The 22,229-nt window shown below is 44.6% G+C and overlaps 1 protein-coding gene across 8 annotated transcripts in view; it reads left to right on the forward strand.

Moving 5' to 3' along the window:
* GSG1L (GSG1 like) overlaps positions 1–22,229 on the forward strand; it is a 123,961-nt gene that overhangs the window by 37,205 nt on the left and 64,527 nt on the right. For 5 of the 8 annotated variants that reach the window (XM_048867347.2, XM_048867353.2, XM_048867352.2 and 2 more), the window contains exons 2-3: positions 797–844; positions 20,739–20,891. The exons of 1 other annotated variant lie outside the window; for it this stretch is intronic. In XM_048867347.2, coding sequence (XP_048723304.1) covers positions 797–844; positions 20,739–20,891 — 201 coding nt within the window. The remainder of the gene's footprint in view (positions 1–796; positions 845–20,738; positions 20,892–22,229) is intronic. 2 more of the 8 variants (XM_048867349.2, XM_048867348.2) reach the window with 2 other exon arrangements.

Genomic DNA, 22,229 nt, shown 5'->3' on the forward strand with positions numbered 1-22,229 from the left:
GAAAAGGGGAAAATGACTTTTGTTGCTAGGTCAATTTCATGCATCATTGGCCTTTTTTTACATGGGCTTTTTCTGCAAAAAATGCCCCATCATTGTTATCACCAATTCTGCTTCACTGGCATTAGCGGAGGTGTGTGCTAGGATTTACCAGGATCCTCCAGTTACTACTTCTGGGAGGCTTGCTCTGAGCAGAAGGGGTTGAGTAACTAAGTCAGACAGAGAGCTAGGCTGGTGCAAAGGGACCACAGGACAGGTGTAAAACACCCCTCCACCTTCCTTGGAATACCCCCTGCCACAGGGAGGCTCTGCACCACCCTGGTTGAAGCACCAGATGCCAGGGCAGGTCTGTGACCAGTGATTCTGTGCCCCTGCAGTGCATTGCATAGTGGCCATTGCAGCAGGGGTACAACAGAAGACCTTACAGATCCTGAACAGATGCATCACAGACTGTGCCCCGTCTGTCAGCAGCATGGGGGGCAGGAGGGGAGAACTGGACCCTGGCAGTCAAAAGGTAAATTGCTTCTCCATAATCATGTTCTCAACTCCCAAGAGAGGAAGGGAATGTGGGAGCTCATACGGGTGAGGAAACCCCATATAGACAGGCTGGAGGGTCAGACCATGTGGGAGCAGAGCATGGTGGATGGGAAAGATTGGCAGATTAATAGCCAGCTCTCGGTGCATGGTCTGTTAGCGCCTGAAGGGGGAGTGACTGCAGTACCCATCGTTGGAAGCGAGAGAAGACAAAGCAAAACCAAATCAACTTCTGTCTCTTAAAATAAATCCTTTTCTTTTAAAGGTGAAAAATGTCGAAGTTTTATTGACCTTGCCCCGGCTTCTGAGAAAGGTAAGACAAATAACAATTGAGGATTCTTCCCACTTGCCCCTTTGCAGATATTACTATTATTTTTTCATATTTCTTCAGTGCCATAAGGTGCATTCTCATAAAAATACAAGAGGCTCTTACAATAGAAATTATATGATAGCTAGACAAGAAAGGAAGTGGGACATAAAGCGAGAAAGAACATCCAATCAGTCCTTCCCTACCTGTGAGGCAAGTGCTTATGTGGGAATTTTGTAAGGTCTTGTGTAGTGTTCTCCAGGTCCATCTCCTCCTGAGGAAACCCAGTGCTGTCCAGTAAGTCAAACTATAAACCACAGCTCGGAAACAACTTCTTAAGCCCCAGCAATGAAGGAGAGGAGCAGCACATTTGTGTTGTTTTCAGAGGCCAGAAGGATTTGCATACAGAGCAAGCAGCAGTGTCATAGGCATTATTGTTCATTAAATATTGGTTGTGGGAGGTTTGCTTGTTTGTTTGCGAGGCAGAGAAATAAAAAGATGAGCCAACAGCACTGAGAAGGGACTGGCTGTAAAGATCTTGTTCAACCTGACATATGGAGTTCTGGTTTGTCAATTTCTTCAGGATTTCAAAATCACCTTCTCCAGCTGGTGAATATAGCTGAACCACTCATTAATAGTGATCATAATGTAATTAAATGTAATATTGCTGTGGGGAAATACAAACCCACCACAGAAGCATTAAAGTTAAAAAAAAAAAAAAAGGGGGAACTTCAGAAAACTGAGGCAGCTAGTTAATTGGATATTAAAAGGAATGTTCACAAAAGTGAAATCCCAGCAAGCTGCAGGGAAACTTTTTAAACACACCCTAATAGAGGCTCAAGTTATATGTATACCCCAAATAATAATAATTAAGCAACAAGACCAAAAAAATGCTGCCATTGCTAAACAGAGTAAAAAAAAGAGGTGGTTCGAGACAAAAGGTCATCTTTTAAAAATTGGAAGTAAAATTCTTCTGAGGAAAATAGAAAGAAACAAACAAACTGTCACAAGTCAGGTGTAAAAGTATAATTAGGCAGATCAAAAAAAGAATTTGAAGAGCAACTAGCAAAAGACACAAACTAACAGCAAAATTATTTTAAGTACTTCAGAAGCAGGAAGCCTGCCCAGCAGTCAGGGGGGTCCCGGTCTATTGAGGTGCTAAAGGAGCATGCAAGGAAGACAAGGCCATTGTGGAGCAGCTAAATTAATTCTTTGCATCAGTCTACGCTGCAGAGGATATTGAGGGAGATTCCCACCCCTGAGCCATTCTATTTAGGTGACAAATCTAAGGAAATGTCTCATTTGAGGGGTCGGTAGAGGAGGTTTTGGAACAAATTGATAACTTAAACAGTAATAAGGCACCAGGCCCAGATGGTATTCACCCAAGAGTTCTGAAGGAATTCAAATAAGACACTGGAGAACTACTGACTGCGGTATGTAACTTATCACTTAAATCAGCCTCTGTCCCAGCTGAGTGGCAGATAACTCATGTTACACCAATTTTTTGAAAAGGTTCCAGAGGCGATCCTTGCAATTACAGGCCAGTAAGCCTGACTTCAGTACCAGGCAAATTGGTTGAAACAATAGTAAAAAAACAAAAAACAGAATTATCAGACATGCAGATGAACACAATATGTTGGCAGAATCTACACAGCTTTTGTAAAGGGAATTCATGGCTCACCAACCTATTAGAATTCTTTGAGGGGGCAAAAAGCACATGGACAAGTGTGATCAAGTTGATATTGTATACTTGGACTCTTAAGCAAAGTGGGTAGTAATGGAATAAGAAGGAAGATCCTCTCCTTAATCAGTAACTTGTTAAAAGACAGGAGACAAAGGGTAGGAATAAAAGGACAGTTTTCACAGTGGAGAGAAATAAATAGCTTGGGAGGGGGAGGGAGGAGCTGTACTGAGGCCTGTGCGATTCAACATATTCATAAGTGATCTAGAAAAAGGGGTAAACAGTGAGGTTGCAAAGTTTGCAGATGACACAAAATTACTCAAGATAGTTAAGTCCAAAACAGACTGAAGAATTACAAAGGGATGCAACAAAATAGATGAAATTCAGTCCTGTTACGTGAAAAGTAATTCACATCGGAAAACATAATCCCAACTATCCATACAAAATGATGGGGTCTAAATTAGCTGTCATCACTCAAAGATCGAGGAGTCACTGTGGATAGTTCTCTGAAAACGTCATCTGCACAATGTGCAGTGGCAAGCAAAATAGCGAACACTGTTAGGAGCCATTAGTTTGTCTTATCTGTCCCTTTCCTATCATAATGCCGCTATATACAGCCACCCACAGCTTGACAGCTTGAATACTGTGTGCAGTTCTGGTCCCCCCCCATCTCAGAAACGAGGTCTTAGAACTGGAAAAGGCACAGAGAAGGGCAATAAACAATCATTAGAGCCATGGAACAGCTTCCGTATGAAGAGAGATTAAAAAGACTGGGGCTGTTCATCTTGGAAAAGATACTGAAGAGGGGATGTGATAGAGGTCTATAAAATCATGACTGGTGTGGAGAAAGTGAATAAGGAAGTGTTATTTACCCCTTCACATCACACAAGAGTCATCCAATGAAATGAATAGGCGGCAGGTTTTAAACAAACCTAAGGAAGTACTTCACACAATGCACAGTGAACCTGTGGAACGTGTTGCCAGGGGATGATGCGAAGGACAAAAATATAACTGGGTTCAACAAGGAATTAGATAAATTAATGGAGGACAGATCCATCAATGGCTACTAGGCAAGATGATCAGGGATGCAGCCCCATGCTCTGGGTCTCCCTAAATGTCTGACTGCCAGAAACTGGGATTAGATGACAGGGATGGATCATTTGGCAACTGCCCTGTTCTGTTCATTCCCTCTGAAGCCTCTGGTACTGGCTACTGTTGGAAGATAGGTGACGGGGCTATCTGGCCTATTGTCTTGAGCCAGTATGACTGTTCTTCTGTAATATAACATGATTTAAACTGCTTTCCCTGCGGTCCTCACACTAATTTACATATACTTCTGCCTGTCCCACCATCAGCTGGATTTGAACCACTCAGGTGCATAACACAGTCCTGAATTACCCCAGGTCTAGGAGTAACTGGGATACTGGAGGAGGGGGAAGGGGGAAAATAAAGGAAAGCATGCTTTTAACTTCTCTGCAGAGCAGTCCATAAAAGGAGCTAGAGCATGCACTTCATCGCTGGGTTAGATAACTGCAAACTGGCCCTAGAATACTAGGTAGCAGGATTCCTGGGTTCTGGCTCTGGGAGCAAAGTACGTGACTTGTCTGCGTGCTGGAAGTACAGCATCTGTTTGGGTAGGTCTTTGTATCTGCAAAAGCTACGTGTCATAGAAAGGAATTCTGCCTTTTTGGTATGTTCAAGTTCTTAATGGCCCTGCTGGACAAAGTCTGCAATGAACATCAGAGTCCTTCTTTGTAGTCTATGTCCAAGCAATGAGTTTTGAATTTTCATTAACATTCTTTGAAGATATTTTGCAGCAAAGGGTGTTTGAAGATGAATCCCAAAGGTTTGTTGTCTGTGTCCACGTGGATATGATCATGTTCCAGGACACACTGGTCAAACTTGATGTATGTAAACATAATGGCTAGGCATTCTTTCTGTGTTTGAGCACAGCTTTGCTGTCGGAGATAATCCTAGACAAGGCAAATGCCACAGGCTGGCCAGTCTGTAATAATGCTGCGTTCACTGGCTTCACATTGAATAGTTACAGGTTCCTTTACATCATAACGTTTTAGGACTATTATTTAACCACTAACTTTTTGATCTGTATTGTTGCTGTGGGGATTTCCAGTACCAACCAGTATCTGCAGTGGTCAGACTGCTAAGATGTTCGCTGACCTGGGGGAGGTATGGCAGGAACTTGGACAGATGATGAGCACCCAATAGAAAGCACTGTATGCCTTTCACAGGTGAAAACGACAGACACATTAGGGAGAGCTTATCACGCTTTTAGGTTGACTGGCTAGTCTCCACCCAGGCCCTCAAAGGTTCTGGACACATGTTGCTTATTGAAAGAGATGTGACTCTGGATCCATAGGCACCAATGGGGGTGGGGTGGGGTGGACAAATGGTGGGTGCTCAGGACCCACCATCAGCACCCCCCAGCACCTCCTGCCCACTGTGGATCAGCTGTTAAGTGGCATGCAGGAGGCACTGGGGGGGGGGGGGGGAGGGGGAGGAGCAGGGGTCAAGCACCCCCAGAAAGGAAGAAGTTGGAGTTGTCTGGATCAGTTTCTATTTTATAAACTTAAGATTTTTAAATGAACTAAAAAAAAATCAAGGAAACATATCTCCATAGCTAAGCTATTATTAATACTAAACTAAGAATAAAACTATCAAAATAGAATCAAATCCAGAAATCAAACAAGTGAATCTCAATATTAGGTGGGAATGAAATCACCAAATTAGTATTAAAAATATAATCAGTGCTATATAAACTCTAAGAGGCGGCACAAGAAGGTGGCTGCCCATTTGGTTATAAATCCTAACTAGCTAATTTTACCAAAAATCAAATCAAATGTATCATTTGCACCTGGTTAACGATGAAACCAAATGCTTATCATCTTAACCACAACTTCAGTCAATTATACAGCTTCCTTCTTAGATGTCAGTTCTTATGTAGGGGGCTGACCCTTTCTTCCCCTGCCACAGATATAATACATACTTTAACAGAACACCATTACTAAGCAGAAGTTTAATAAATCTTATTTACTAGACAATCATTACAGAGGACAGTCTCAAGTCGTTTAGGCACAGAAGACATTCTGAGTATCTTTATGAGACAATATTTAGAGCTGTTAACATCTGGGACACTTCTCTTTCCGGCATCCTCCACATGTGGGCTTTTTGCTCTCTCTCTCTCTCTGAAAATAAAAAGGCGGCTAGGGCATCTTGCAGCTAATGAAAAAAGACAAAAATAATAAAAGGAAAAGTATGATATTGAAAATGAAATAGAGGCTTCACAGTCTCTCCAGAGCTCACTGTCTTCTGGACCCTCACCCAGAGTCACTTCCTGTGCCTCTTAGGCTATGACTGCACTTTCAAGTGTACACAGTTACTTGTCCATGTACTGCTAGAGCATGTACTCTGTACCTGCATGGTAACAGCCGAAGACTCACCGCTGCAGCGCCTCCTGCTGGTCATTTGGGTATTAGCTCTTTTCCAGCCTCAGAGTGCCCTCTGCTGGCCAGTGTCTCGCCTGCCTCAGGCCCCCCGCATGTCCCTCCCAGACCCTGGTGCCCTTTACCTCAGGGTGCTGCCCCACCACAGTGCCCCCATGCTCTGGTCTCCCCTCCCAGGGGAACCCCCAACCCTCTAAGCCCACCTTGCCTCAGTGGCTACTGCCAGTCATCATCTAGCCTCCTTTCCCTGGGGCAGATTGCAGTCTATAATAGCCACTCATTATTGGCAAGGGGGTAAGATCTGCTGCCCTTGCCCACCTCCGGGCTGCCCCTCCGCAGCCCCAGTACCTTTCATAGGCCTTCAACAAGGCCTGCAGCCTGGGGGTTGACCAGGCTGGAGCTCCCCAGCTTCCTTTGCCCTTCCTCGGCACTGCTCTGCTTCAGGTCCCTTGCTCCCAGGCAGCTAGCCTTTCCCCCTCCAGGGCTAGGGTGAGACTCCTCCAGCTCCTAGCCCTCCAGCCCTTTTATCATGGCCAGCTGGGCCCTGATTGAGTTGGTCACACCTGTGGTCAGCTACTCTCTCTCATTCCTTTTATCCCAGCCGCAGCCCTCTCCAGGGCTGCTTTTAACCCCTGTTCTGCTGGAGTGGGGCAGCTGCCCCACTACACCACACCACATGGCCACAGATGCTGTGCTGGGCATGAGTATATGCTGTGCACTGTTGATGCCCTCATCCACCCTGCATCTCTTCGGTATGCAATGTTCATGGTAACGTTTCAGGAGCAGTATCCCAGAGTTCTGTGCGTCACAGGAGACATTCTAGGAACTGCCTTGCTTCACATTGCTGGAACTATATCTTCATGCATTTGACAACGGCACCTCTCTGTCATCTCTCCCTTCTGCCAAAATGTGTTGGAGCCATGGAGCAAGTCTATGATGATGTCGTTCTGCTTCTGCTTGTGGGACAAATGTTCATGCAGTGCAGTACTGGTTACTGGACAGAATCAGCCCAGAAAGATTTCAGATGGTGAAGATGGCTGACCCAGAAGAGGAATGAAAATCCACTTTGGTCCCATTGAACAGATGTTTTCAATGCCGGGATTGCAATGGTATGTTCGCAGGTGGATTGCCGCTTCTGGCCCCGGAGAATCAGCATGGTGTGGTGGGTCCACGTTGTCTTGGACACCGAGGAGAATGAAGAACTTCTGAATGAGAAAGCAGAAATTCATGGACTTGTGCAAGGTGCTTGCCCCAACCCTCCAGGGCCAGTCCTCTCACTTTTTGCAAACCCATAGTACAGAAGCACGTGGCTATCACCCTTTGGAATCTGGCAACATCTGACAGCTACCAGTCTGTTGTAAGCCAATTTGGGAAGTCAACTATTGGGGCGGTCTACCAGGCTATATCAATAGTGAAGTCTACACACGAGTCGTAAAAGCACCGCTCAGCGTCACATATCTTCTGTTATTTTACTTTTGTTTCCTGTCACTGTATTATCACAAATTATTAACAAAGACAAAGATGTGTCCACTAAATTCTCTTCTGGTTTTCATTGTGGTGCTTTGGATGCAACAGTTATATCACAGCTTACTTTGTTGTCAAGGTAGCAAATTCATGAGTAGGGGGGCTGGAAGGGTTTGGTGCAGGGATGAAATTGTTTGCAGTTCCGTGGTACCAGATTTTTAATAAATCACCATCATGAGCTGTTTTCAGAGTAACATGAATTTTCATGAGCTGTGAATTCTGCTACCCTCTTCCCAGCCTCTGGGAAGTATCATGTTGATTATACTCCGAAAACAAGATGCGCACACAAGGGAAGTGAATAGAAATTTTTACTTACATACACATATCAATTTTTTTTTTAAAACAGGAACAAATGAACCAAAAAAGAAAAAAAATCCCAGAGGTATGGGCAAACGTTAATGTCTGTGGAAATGTCTTCTTGCTCTTCCCCTCCCCCTGGAGGAAGGGATAGCTCAGTGGTTTGAGCACTGGCCTGCTAAACCCAGGGTTGTGAGTTCAATCCTCGAGGGGGCCATTTAGAGATCTGGGGCAAAAATTGGGGATTGGCCCTGCTTTGAGCAGGGGGTTGGACTAGATGACCTCCTGAGGTCCCTTCCAACCCTGAGATTCTATGATAAAGGGCAGGTAGAAGGGGACAACTATGGATTATGGTGCAGAGGGACTAACAGGGACTCTCTGTATGGGGTTTGGGGGCTGATCCCAGGCTGGGCTACAGGGACAGGATGGAGCCCATTGTCTCCATGCTCCGGGGAGTTCCCCTGAGAGGGGTTTCAGATGCCGGCAGAGTATCTTGTGCCTGGTGTCCAGCACTCTCCTCCCTGGTGGGTGGGGGTTGGAATTCACTGCCTCAGCGGCAGCCTGGCACCCTGGTCATCCAAGGGAGGAGGATGGAAGTGAGAGGCTCTGCCTCTTCCAGGAGAGGAGCAGCAGCAAAAGCAGTGGATGGGCCCTGAAAGCATTCTACCACCCGCCGGAGTAGGCACTGCATGAGTGCACGCTCCCATTCCCTGTGGCCACGCTCCCATTGCCTGGGCTGTCTCTCCTTTTATAGGAATGCCTCATCCTATCTAAAAGCCTGATCCTCCCTTGCCCTAAGAAAGTCCAGCTGCTCTTGACTCCTTCTCTGTATGCCAACAAGCAGGTCCTCCAAAGTCCTTTGGATTCTTTGTCTGCTGTCTCTGCAGTGCCGCTTCTGACTTCCCAGGGAAATGGGTTCCCTGTTGGTATCGGAATGGTCTGCCGAGTCAAACAGATGGCTAGCATTATATTTCATTTCTCCTTTGACGGAACCTAAGAAATGCCCCCCATAACGTAGGCCAGAAGGCCACAATATTGATAGTTTTAAGCAGCCCAGGAGTGCAGCTGTTACAGCCTCCTTTCTTCAGACTACTTTTGCAGCCCATGAGGAAGGAGCCGAGGGTAAATATATACCTGTGTTACTTATATTCAAATGTTGGAATACGTACAGTGCATCAAAGGGTCCTGTTGGGGTATGGTCAGTTCCTGCAGGGGTAATGTGTGGGTTTTCTTCTTTAAAGGCTGGCCATCACTTGGAGAACACAGCAGTTTTGAAAGCATTGGCATGGAAAAGAGACGTGGCTATCCAGGACTGAGGAGGGCACCCAGCCATCAGTGCCAGAGAGATGTTTTTGCTAATGGTGACTCCTCTACATACAGCTGGGTGGAGTGGTTTGGGGAGCTACGAAGGTGGACCAAGCACATTTGAAGAACCAGCTCAAATTTCTGCTACTCCAAAAATTTGCTGAATTATGCTTACAGGACTGGGTGGCAATTTGAGAGGAAACTGTATTCTAAGATAGCAGATTGATTTCCTATGGAAGAGGAACAGAGAACCACAAAGAATCCCCACCAACTCCACCTGCATTGCCAGAAACTCTGGCCTCTGTGTACAACCAACAGCACTGAAAAGGACAGGGAAACAGAGATGCACTGGAAGTGTATTTTCTCCCTTGAACTTCTGGATTAACACTGGTTTCAGAGGAACAGCAGGACAGTGGGGTGGGAGGAGGTATTGTTTCATATTCTCTGTGTGTATATAAAGTCTGCTGCAGTTTCCACGGTAAACATCTGATGAAGTGAGCTGTAGCTCACGAAAGCTCATGCTCAAATAAATTGGTTAGTCTCTAAGGTGCCACAAGTACTCCTTTTCTTTTTGGATTAACACTGCGAGCCAGTCACCTCTCCACAGTTAAGGAACACAGCATTGTGTCTATGGAACTGGAGAGCAGATGCTTTTCCCAGCATCTGCAGAATGGCTCAGTGCGGTGATGGAGCCCAGGGACTGGGAATGGTACATAATATTTGCAATGGTCCCAAGGAGAATGGACCACTCTGACTTTCCTTGAACAACCTTTTCCCTTCCTGGACCTAGGCGGGCCCACACACAAGCGCCCAACCATCCCCCTCCCGCTTTCCATGCGGCTCCCATTCATAAGGGGAAGGAAAGATGGGCATGGGGGTGCTGGGGGAGGGATGATGGGTTTTTGTCACAACCATAACTATTCTTTCCCCACTCAAGATCATTTAAAACCAATGCCATCCTTCTTCTCTCCCTCTCTTTCCCCCCCACCTCTTCTTTTCATGCAGCCAAGGAACTATCACTGTCGTGCTGGGCAAGTAATGCACAGGGAAGAGTGCCTGCTTGTTAATACTCTGGTATAGCTTATGCTAAATGCTTTGCAGTGGTTCATGGGATTTCAATAAAATCATGGATCTACCGCTGTGTCTTGCTCAGGGACAATGTGACACTGACAGACAGGCCACCCTGTGTATGACCCATAACAATTTAACAGGAGACATTACAATTTTTAATCAAGATAATCTACTTGTATGTACATTTCAAAGAGATGTGCTAGACTAGCAATCATCAACTCATTCATTTGTAGGAATAATTTCAAGAGTGATTGTCTGTGTTTACCTATATCTTGTTAGAAGTTTAACAGCATAACCAGATTAGTTTGTAGATGCTGATCCCCTTTCATGTCTTAATTATATATGTGGCTATGTCCAGTTAACATTAAGATCACAGATGTAAGATACTGCAGGAAACTAATAATATTATCTAGATTGCCTTCAGTTTAACTATCTATGTTATAATGAAGTGCCTGCTAATTTGCCTTATGTGAATGAATGTAACTAGTTTACCTGTGTAGGAAATAGAAGATTAGCTTCAAAACAAAGATCCGTCCATGAAGAAAGATATTGGGTAAAGTTTTCAAAAGTGCCTAGGGCACCGAGTAGCCTAAGTCCACTGAAAATCATTGGGAGTTAAGCTCCAAAGTGACTTAGGAACTTCAGAAAATGTTCCCTGTTCTCTTTTGGACACAGCACTCTATGAGGACCCAAGAGAGCTGGATTCCGTTCCTGACTCCACCGCAGACTTCCTATGAGATGTTACGAATTGATTGGTTACAATGTATAGCACAAGGGGCAGAATTAAGGTTTCACAGAACACTTTATATCTGATATTGCTGGATGGCTGAGTGATGGACTTTACAATCTTTTAGCATAGCTTTTTGTGAATAATAGGATATATCTATTCATTGAGCCATAGGTTTCAGTACCAGAAGGTACCATTGTGACGCAGGTCATGAACTACCCCATAATAATTCCTAGAGCAGATTTTTTAGAAAAACATCCATTCTTGATTTAAAAATTGTCAGTGATAGAGAATCCACCATAACCCTGAGTAAGATCTTTCAATTGTTAATTACTCTCACTGTTAAAAATTTGCGCCTTTATTTCCTGTCTGAATTTGCCAAGCTTCAACTTCCAGCCATTCGATAGTGTTACCTTTCTCTGCTAGATTGAAGAGCCTATTGTTAAATATTTGTCCCCCCATGTAGATAAAATCACCCCTTTAACCTCCTCTTTGTTAAAATAAATAGATTGAATGCCTTCAGTCTCCCACTGTTTTCTAATCCTTTAACCATTTTCATGCTCTTCTCTGAACCGCCTCCATTTTATCAACATCCTTCTTGAATTGTGGACACCAAAATTGGACACACTGTTCTGGCAACTCTCACACCAGTGCCAAATATAGAGGTAAAATAACCTTTTTGCTCCTACTAGAGAGTCCCCTGTTTATGCATCCCAGGCTCGCATTAGCTCTTGGCCACAGCATCACACTGGCAGCTCATGCTGTATGTCACTTATGGCTTGTATTAACTCTGACGTGTTTTGGGATAGAGTAGGGAAACTCTGTTTTGGATAAGAGATTTAAGCTATTTTCCATACAAAAGTATGTGGAATACTCTTATTTTAGATATTACTGTATAGGTTTTCCATTGCATTCATCACCACCATATCTAGGTGCCACACAAACATTCGTTAGTTTCTCTCCTAATGCTGCAAAGTAGGGAAGTATTATTACCTCCATTTTACAAAAAGGCACAGGGGTATCAAGTGATTTGCCCAAAGTCACACACAGAATTGACTCCTGATCCCCGTCCAATGGCATAATCATAAAACCAACCTTCCTCTTGTTTGGTTAAATAGCAAGGAGTCAACTGTACTGCAATAGACAATGGAAACCCTCCCTTCTGACTCCAGCCCACACTCTTAGTTCCTTTGGCCCAGAGCTCCCCTCATCCCAAGAAAATAAAGAAATAAGTCCAAGATTAAAGCCAAATGAAACCAACACAACCAGCCTCCTTTCCATGATCCAAACTGTGCCTCGGCATTAAACTCACCACATGCAGCCCCAGAGGGGACATCTACTCGGAGCTGAAGGTGGGTGTTCCATCTCCAGCACACATACCCATGCTAGCTCTGATACAGCAGTGGTGGAGCCAGCACCAAGCCATCTCACGTAGGTACCTATCCAAAATGGAAAGCACAGACTAGGAGTAGCTAGCCTCTCCCACCGCTTGTGCCACTAGGGCTCTGCTCTATTTTTAGTGTACTAGCTTGACCAGAGCTAGTGAGAGTATGTTTCCTTGAGCTGGAATGTACACCTCCAGCTCAACGTGTAGATGTATCCAGAGTCTGGTAGCCACAGCCACCCTGGCTGGATGATCCTTTCTTTCTGTCCCTTCTGCTGAGTGTCTAATAACATTTCAGCATTGTAGGTGTCTCTGCTGGGTTTTGGCAGAGTAACAGTGCCTTGCAGTGGCTCAGGAGCATGGGTACCAAGCACAGGGCAGACTGTTCAGAACCACAGCACAAACCCCACATTAGCTGTGACTTCTATTTAGATTTCACCAACCAATTATCAAATGTAAACCCTCAGACACTATACCTGGAGTCACACAGAGTCCTCTTGGGTACTCCAATCTGTCTTGTCAACCAGGTGAGCCTACCTATGTGATAGATGGTCCCTTACACCAAGCACCGCAGCAATATTCAGGTTATTTCTTGTCCCAAAAGGACCAGTCACTTACCCCAGGTCAATTGCACCTCAGATCTCACACCAAAGACAACTCCTGTAGTCAATCCTATATAATAAATCATAGGAAAGAAAATTATTTACAGCATTAATGCAGGTAAACATAAGTACACACATGAGTTACAGTCTTAAATTTCAAAAGGAAATAGAAGCTTCTATAATCTGTAAACTCTAGCTGTCCTTTAGGGCTAACCCAAGCTAAGCAGCTAGGGATCTCTTGTCAATGCTTAGAAAAACCTTGCCAACTGGAGTCCAAGCAGCAGAGAGAGCCCTGGTTCTTTTTGTTTGGGGTTTTTAACCCCCTCTTGCCATGTGTTCTGAGCTGCAAACTCAGCTGATGGGATCTTCACATGGGGAGGGGGAGAGAGCAAAACAGCAAACCTATTTTGTCCTATATAATGTTCCACAATAGTCCACCTGGTGTTGATGGACCTTGCCTGTTGGACAGGACATAACACCTTCTGTTGGAAATCAACGCTTTATACTAGTTAGTGGCTAGTCCCTGCCTGGTGATTTATACAGTCACAGAGGCTTACAATACAACCCTCAAATATTACTTTACAAGATGGGATACAGATGTTATTAGATTAATGCATGCAGCAACTCACATGTATTCAATAAAGTCGAAACACTAAACACATTCTTATGATTCTAATAATATTAACACACAGGTGAGGCAAACTAATTCCAGGAATGTGTTTATTAGTGTTCAGTTTAGACATGGGGACTTTGACATGAGCCGGCACCTGGTCTGGCAGCACCCCAGGCAGCATGAAGAATTTGTGAGGAAGTCTCACAGCTTCTTGATCTATTTCTCTCATCCCAGCTTTCTACACAGAAGCACAAAGTAATCCGGCAGATGGTCTGACATAATCAGATTACACTACCCAACAGATGGGCTGAATGCTCAGTGCTGGGAGTGCAGAGCTGGAAAACTGTGCCAGCCACAACAGCATGCTCAATGTTTATTTCTTTCACCATTTCTTATTGATCACACCAAATATTTGGGGCACACAATTCCAATCTGGGAGCCTAAAACATATAAGCAAAGATATAGTAATAAAACTATCTGAATGGTGAAATTGAACGAGAAAGAAGGAGTGCTCACTTGGCCATCATGCCCTTATTTTAAGCCTGAACGGGGTTTAATGCATTCTCACAAAGGAGACACAAAGCATCCCAACACCTCCTCCTCAAACTCAATACACTTGTATAGTTACTGTGACGCTGGCAGGCCAGATGCCAGCTCTTGCCCAGGCTGCAGGCATTAGCTAAGAACTGACAAACTCATAGCTAGAGACCAGACCAGTTCACCTGTATGTTAGTTTTGCTCAAAATAGATATTAATCTTATAAGAATGTATTTCGACTCTATGAAATGCTTGCAAATTGCTGCATGCATTAATCTCACTTTTAATGTCCGTATTCCATGCTATAAAAAAATAACTTTAAACTTTATATCTTTGAGAATGTTTGCTCTGAAATTGTGAGCCCAGGCATGCAAATCATTCCCCTTCTACCCCCACCCATACTGAAGGGCTGTCAAAACCAGATGAGCTGGGACGCTGGCAGACCAGGTGCCAGCTCATGCTGAAGCTCCAGGTCAATTCACTTGTGCATTAGTTTACATCAAAGAAATTGGTAAATGTATAAGAGTGTTTTTGGTGTTTAAACTTCATGAAAACAAATGGGATGTTACTTGCATTGTTTTCATGTATCTGCATCCCATTATAATGGGGTAGCAAATATTTACATTGTGTATACCCCGCAACTAAATAACCCATCAAATGAGCAGTCAAATGAGAAAGAAGCCATGTGAAATGCAAATGAAGAACTTCAACAGAAGAGTGCTAATTTTAAAGCAAGTTGTCATTCTGTATGATGATCAGAGGTCAAAGATTCAAAATGCGTTCGTCTCTCTCTGTCAAAAGAAAAGCCCACATGGGTAGTGACACTGTGAGCTTGTCTTCTGTGAGAAGAAGCTATTGGATTGTAACAAGGCAGAACAACTGAACAAGAATATGGAGATCCCCAGAGTTATTCTGGTAGCCCTGAGAGACTTTTGGGAAACTGGCTGATTACTACATCTCTGCTACCATTTACAATTATAGACTGTGACTCACCTGTTCATATATTTTACCTGCTTTAGCTCCTCAATAACTCTCATTTCCTTTTCTTAGCTAATAAACCCTTTAGTTAGTTTACTATAGAATTGGCTGCCAATGCTGCCTTTGGTGCAATATCTGGAGTACCAATTGATCTGGGATATGTGACTGTCTCTTGGGACTGGGAGCAAACTGATGTAGTGATTTTTGGTATAAGTGACCTTTTATTACGAGGTCCAGTTTGTCCAGATAGTAAGATGACTGGAGAGTCCAAGGAGACTGTCTGTGACTCCATGGTAAGAATGATATAGCGATCCAGGAGCTCACATTTAGTGAAATTTAATTATCAAACACACCACCAGTCTGGAGTATCTGCCCTGTTTTCTGACAGTCTGCCCTGAGGCAGGCATTCATGGTCTTGAGCCACTCCAGATAGCGTGACGGTTTCTTTCCTTCCCCATTGTCTATCCAGGCAACAGAAAATACATTGGATGATTCTGAGGGTGCAGGGAGCTGGTGAGCTCAGAGGAGATACCAAAGACTAAACAGTACAATGGGCAAACATGAAGAAGCAGGACAATGATGGCTGGCAAGTCCAGAGTCACAAGGACTAGCAAGCCCAGATAAGATATTTAGTATTTTTATCAGTGACCTGGAAGAAAACCTAAGATCATCACTGATAACATTTGCAGAAGAGAAGACCCAAAGATTGGGGGAGTGGTAAATAATGAAGAGGACAAGTCACTGATACAGAGCAATCTGTATTGCTTGGTAAGATGGGTGCAAGCAAACACTATGCATTTTAATATGGCCAAAAATAAAGTTAGACATCTAAGAACAAAGAATGGGGGACTATCCTGGGAAGCAGTGACTTTGAAAAAGACTTGGGGGGAGGGGGTCATGGTGGGTAATCAGCAGAACAAGAGCTACCAGTGTGATGCTATAGTGAAAAGGGCTAACTGGATCCATTAATGTAGGTAGGTTATATTACTTCTGTATTTGGCACTACTGTGACCACTACTGGAATACTTGGTTCAGTTCTGGCATCCACAATTTAACAAGAATGTTGATTAATTGGAGAGGGTTCAGAGAAGAGCCACAAGAATGATTAAGAAATTGAAAACATGCCTTATAGGCTACATCTACGCTATGAGATAGGGTGTGATTCCTCTGCTCATATACACCTAGAGTCATAGATCCATAGGTTCTAAGGCCAGAAGGGACGATTGTGGTCATCTAGTCTGACATCCTGTCAGAGAACTGCCCCAAAATAATGCCTAGAGCAGATCTTTTAGAAAAACAGCTGTCATAAATATAAAGGGAAGGGTAAATCCCTTTAAAATCCCTCCTGGCCAGAGGAAAAATCCTCTCACCTATAAAGGGTTAAGAAGCTAAAGGTAACCTCGCTGGCACCCGACCAAAATGACCAATGAGGAGACAAGACACTTTCAAAAGCTGGGGGGAGGGAGAGAAACAAAGGGTCTGTATCTGTCTGTATGCTGCTTTTGCCAGGGATAGAACAGGAATGGAGTCTTAGAACTTTTAGTACGTAATCTAGCTTGGTATGTGTTAGATTAGGATTTCTTTAAATGGCTGAGAAAGGAACTGTGCTGAATAGAATGACTATTCCTGTCTGTGTGTCTTTTTTGTAACTTAAGGTTTTGCCTAGAGGGATTCTCTATGTTTTGAATCTAATTACCCTGTAAGGTACCTACCATCCTGATTTTACAGAGGGGATTTCTTTACTTCTATTAAAAGTCTTCTTGTAAGAAAACTGAATGCTTTTTCATTGTTCTCAGATCCAAGGGTTTGGGTCCGTGGTCACCTATGCAAATTGGTAAGGACTTTTACCAAACCTTTCCCAGGAAGTGGGGTGCAAGGGTTGGGAGGATTTTGGGGGGAAAGACTTGTCCAAACTACGTTTCCCAGTAAACCCAGTTAGAGTTTGGTGGTGGCAGTGGAGATCCAGGGACAAAGGATAAAATTAATTTGTACCTTGGGGAAGTTTTAACCTAAGCTGGTGAAAGTAAGCTTAGGAGGTTTTCATGCAAGTCCCCACATTTGTACCCTAGAGTTCAGAGTGGGGGAGGAACCTTGACAACAGCCAATCTTGATTTAAAATTGTCGGTGATGGAGAATCCACGATGGCCCTTGGTAAGTTGTCCCAGTGGCTAATTAGTCTCACATAAAAATTGACATCTTATTACATCTGAATTTGTTTAGTTTCAACTTCCAGCCATTGAGTAATGTTACACCTTTCTCTGCTAGATTGAAGAACCCATTATCAAATATTTGTTCCCCATGTAGGTGCTTAGAGACTGTAACAAAGTCCTTACAATGAAGTCCCTTAACCTTCTCTTTGTTAAGCTAAATAGATGGAACTCCTTGAATCTATCACTATAAGTGTTGGGAATGGAAGGTGAGAAACGGAGTCACAAGTCCACTCAATTTAGGCTTACTCAATTTTCATTTATAAAATTCAGATAGAATTATTGCCACTTTCTGAACATGTATTTATGCCAGACAAACAGATCAGATGGAAGAGGTAGGGGCCCAAGTTGCTCAGCACTGGGGTTCTGGGAAGCTCTTCTGTACTTCATGATGATTGTCTCAGCCTCTGATTCCTGGTCTGGTCCTTCAGTCTCATTCCTTCAGTTTCTGGTCTGGTATTTCTCCAATTTGCCCTCCCCCCCCCCCCTTTACTTGGCTTCTTATAAATTTCCACAATACAAAGTCTTTAACTTTTCTTCAATCAGCATTAAACATGCTCTTATGTAGCCCATACAACATGCATGCACAAGCTTCAATTTACGCAGCTTATGCTGTTTTCACTATTTGCATGTCCTTATGTTTTCATGTCTTCTTGTTCTCTCTCAGTAAAGGGACTTTTAACTAGTCTAAGAAATACACAAATATAAAGTTAACTTTTCTTTTGTCTAAAATTTGCAGCATAACAACAAAACATCACTGTCAGCAGTAAGCATTATCTACGCCAGTCCATATAAAAAAAATTGGCAAAACACCACCCAAGCCAAGGCCGTGGCATAAGCAATACCTCAAACATATTCACTATCCATAATTATAAACTATTAAAGTAACAAAGCCCTGATTATTACCATTTAGCAATTCTTCATCTTTATATTTCAATATCATAATTCAGTATACATATGTTATCCTAACCTGCCCCAGTGGATCATAACCTTGACATAGTAGAGCAGCTTGAGTGTTCCCATGATCCCAAGAGCAATGCCATCAGGAGTCTTGCACTCCCTGTAGGGTCACCCAAGGAAGCAAAGTCAAAGGTGAGGTTCCAGACAAACAGCAATCCACCACACCCCACCCCAAAGTCCTCAGCAGCAGTGATTTCTCTCAATGGATGAAGGCTGCAGCAGGATGGCGTTCTCCAATCTTCTTGGTTCCTTTGCCATTGGATTAAGAGCTTCATCCTGTCAAGCACCATGTGGGCACTTGTGTGCAACGGTGTCTCCACATCAAAAGAATTCATGCACATATGTCCAAGTCTTGTGGCAATCGATGAGTGGTGACAGGCACAGGGCCATGATGACCGGACCAGCATTCGGGTGGCAGCTGTATATGGTTGTTTTTGCATTTGGACAGAGGCAGGACTGCAACTCAGTAACTGTGACTGAGCTGCCCTTTTTAGGACCTGCTCTGCTCACTCCACATGGGGAGGGGGCTAGAAAAGGTGCCCTGCGGATAGTCTTCCTCGCCTCCCCCCAACTGCATATCCACACCCAGAGGGATTGCCTTACTGCAGTTGGTACCCATCCACCTGCTTCTTAGAATGGACTTTTCTAAATGCAGCTTTGCCTAGAAATTTGGAAAGAACATATTAAAGGCAAAAATGGCCAGGACACAGGGAGAGTACCATGGTATTCACTCCATTTTTAATCCTTACCAGTGCTTTCTCATTGGTTTTCCCAATCTTTGGCCTTTTATACCTACCAAAGACTTTGGTACCAGTAGGTTTTGCTGCGCTTATATTCTTTTTGACAGCAGGGTGCCAGAACAAGGGAGGGCAGGGGGCCATGGCCCTCCCACTTTTTACCAGCCTTAAGGGCAAGCGACATGGGGAGGGGGTGGAGAGGAGCTAGTGGGGGTGGGGTCATGGCAGGGGAAGAGGCAGCGCAGAAGCAGGGCCTCGGGGGAAGAGGCAGCATGAAGGCGGGGACTTGGGGGTCAGTCATACTAGGAGAACATCAATGATCCTTCCATTGTCAGTGCTGATAGGTGAAGGGTCACTTACAGCATGGTTTTCTCTTCAACTGAGGTAGTTCATGCAGCAGTTCTTTCTTGACGTGGGTTCATGGGAAATGGCCATAGTTAAAGTCCTGATATCAGTGTATACAGAACATTATTAGGACTCCAAATTAATTTATCCCATTGAAAGTTAGTCTTACCTGCTAGCTTCTCAATTCAGACTCATGTCACCTAACATTTTAATGCACTTTTTAAGCACTACTGCCTCTCCATCTCCAATGTCACCTTCAAGACAGGAGGTTCGCGCGCGCTCTCTCTCATTAATTCCCCTGCACTAGGAAATTAAGCTAGTGTCTGATGGCTGGTGCTAGTGCATTTTGCTCTCGTGGATCCATGCAGTAGAAAGACCTGACAGTCAACTGATGCTTGAATCAAGTTGCCAACACAGCACTGAGTCAGTGCAAGTCTCTCTGGAGTTGCTGGATCCTGTGCCACTAATGTAGGCATAGTGAACACCCCCACCATCCTGCAATGGTGCTCCAGAAAAGGTATAAAGGGTGTTTCTTTTAAATCCATCCATCCAAGAACGGTAGTTTTCCAGTGTTTCTGCTTCATACTGGGGCTGATTGGAGAATGGCCGTCCTTTCCAAAGAAATATGCAGAAGGCATCTTCAGATGGAAAAAAGTGACATAAGCACCACTCAGATGTTGGAGATGTTGGGAGGAATGGGAATTTGAATAGTGGCCGTTGAGCCGAGACTCCATCTCACACAGCCCATCCCTGAGGGGCCATGCAAATGAAAACCAAGACGATACCACAGTGCAGGACAGCAAGTCGTTCTCTCTCTCTCACCCAACGCCACAATGAACTCATTTGTGCTACGTAGTGGGACAGGGCAATTGCACAGCTGTCGGACTCAACCAAACACAGGGCTGGCACTAACTGCATGGTTCTAGCGCCCTACCAACTCTTTCTCTGCACAGTCAGTGCCTGCTGCTTCTGCCATTCATATTCTTAGGAGACCATGAGCCCTAGAGCTTCTCTGACCTCACTGAACTAAATCATTCTGTCTCAGGACCACTCAGCACTTATGCCTCGAGGCATTTGTCCATTTTCCCATCTGGTCCCTGGCACTTCCCAAACATCAACGCTTTATTCGCACCCACCTCTGGTGGGGATTATTATGAAATCATGTCTATTTTACAGCCGGAGAACTCAGACACAGGGATTAAATGACTTGCCGAGGATCACACAGAGTCATTAGCAGAGCTCAGCTGAGAATTGAGCCCACAGCAGCTGTGTCCCAAGCCAAAGCCTTCACCCACAAGGCCAGCCCCCTTTACTGCCACATGTACTTTCCCTCAAGCGTTTTCTCTGCCCCATTTAAATGGCACAAGACAGCACTACATATTCCTGCCCTCACCACTGTGCTTTTGTCAACGTTGGACTATGTTAGAGGTAACTAAAAGCAGCCTCCGGTTGTTTCTCTTCTGTGTTTCAGGTGTCCTGTGGCTTTCGGTCGTATCTGAAGTGTTGTACATCATGCTGTTAGTCGTTGGGTTCAGCCTCATGTGCCTAGAGCTCTTTCATTCGAGTAATGTGATAGATGGGCTCAAGCTAAATGCCTTTGCTGCAGTCTTCACTGTGCTGTCAGGTAAGGGACCTTTCCATTCCTCAGTCTGCCTGGGACATCCAACGAAGTGAGATTCTAAAACTTCGAAAGGTTGAAAACACAGGGCTGCCGGGCTCCTCTCGGCCATGTGCGGCTCGCCCAGTTTCATTAGAGCTTTGGGAAAAGGTCAGCACAGTAGTGCTGCCTACAGCCCCCTAGAACTGAAAATATCTGGCACTAAATCCAAAGTGATGGCATGCTCGTTAATCTTCCTACACCACCAAGACTGCCCTGATTATGCCATCTATGAACCTCATCTCTCAGCATCACCCTCCTGGTCACCAAATAGAAAACGAGAAGGTGTGTTTTTGAAAATCCTTTTTTAAATGTTCATGTTAAAAAACAAACAGAGGACTAGAGAGTGCAGGAAAAAGGAAAGGGGTCTAGCTGATGCATTAGGAGAATTAAGAAGGAGAAGCATCTTAGGAGCCACAATGGGTGAAGAAAACTTGGTGTTACCGACGGACAGCTCAGGAACAACTCCATGCACATGAATGGGGAAGTTCACGCGTCTCAGATCTATTCTCTCAGGCTGGCTGCAGATTCCAGCAGACTAAACTGTGTTGGGCTTGGTCTACACTGCAGCTGGGAGTGTGCATCCCAGCCCAGGTAGATTGATGCACACGAGCACCGTTTGTGCTGGCATGCTAAAAATAATAGCGTGGATGTTGCAGCACAAGCTGTGGCATGGGCTAGCTACCTGAGCTTGGACCCCAGGGGTCAGCCGGGCTTGCTCTCCAGCAGCTGAGCCATGCCAGTTCCTATGCTGCAATGGCCACACTGGTATTTTTAGTGTGCTAGTTTGAGCAGAGGTAGCATGAGTCTGTCTGCCCAGGCTGGGAGGCATGCTCCCAGCTGCAGTGTAGACAGAACCATTTTGTTCCCAACCATGCATTCTGGACCAGAGTGAAAGTGAGGGTCTGATGACAGCATGTGAATGCTGCAGCTGGGGTTCCTGGTATATCCCTAATATGCTTTGCTTCCCTGCCAGCTCTCAGTTTAGGGTTCCCTGAACTTGCTGGAACCCTAAACTGTGACTCTTGCACTAGGACAGAATTTGACGGAGCATCTCAGCAGGGTGAGGATGGCCACATGCTCTTGAAACATAGCATCTGACCCTGTGTGTGATTCCCTCTCACACAGCCTGTACGTGTGGGGCCATGCAAATGAAAACCAAGAAGATATGAGTGCAGGACAGCAAGCCGTCCTCTCTCTCTCGCCAATGGCCACAATGAACTCAGCAGCACTCCAGTTTGTGCTAGGGAATTTCACAGCTGTTTCACTGTGAAGGGGGAGAATTACAATATTGACTTCCTTGTT

The sequence above is a fragment of the Caretta caretta genome, chromosome 10 (genome assembly GCF_965140235.1).
Source record: "Caretta caretta isolate rCarCar2 chromosome 10, rCarCar1.hap1, whole genome shotgun sequence".
In the NCBI taxonomy this organism is placed as follows: domain Eukaryota; kingdom Metazoa; phylum Chordata; order Testudines; family Cheloniidae; genus Caretta; species Caretta caretta.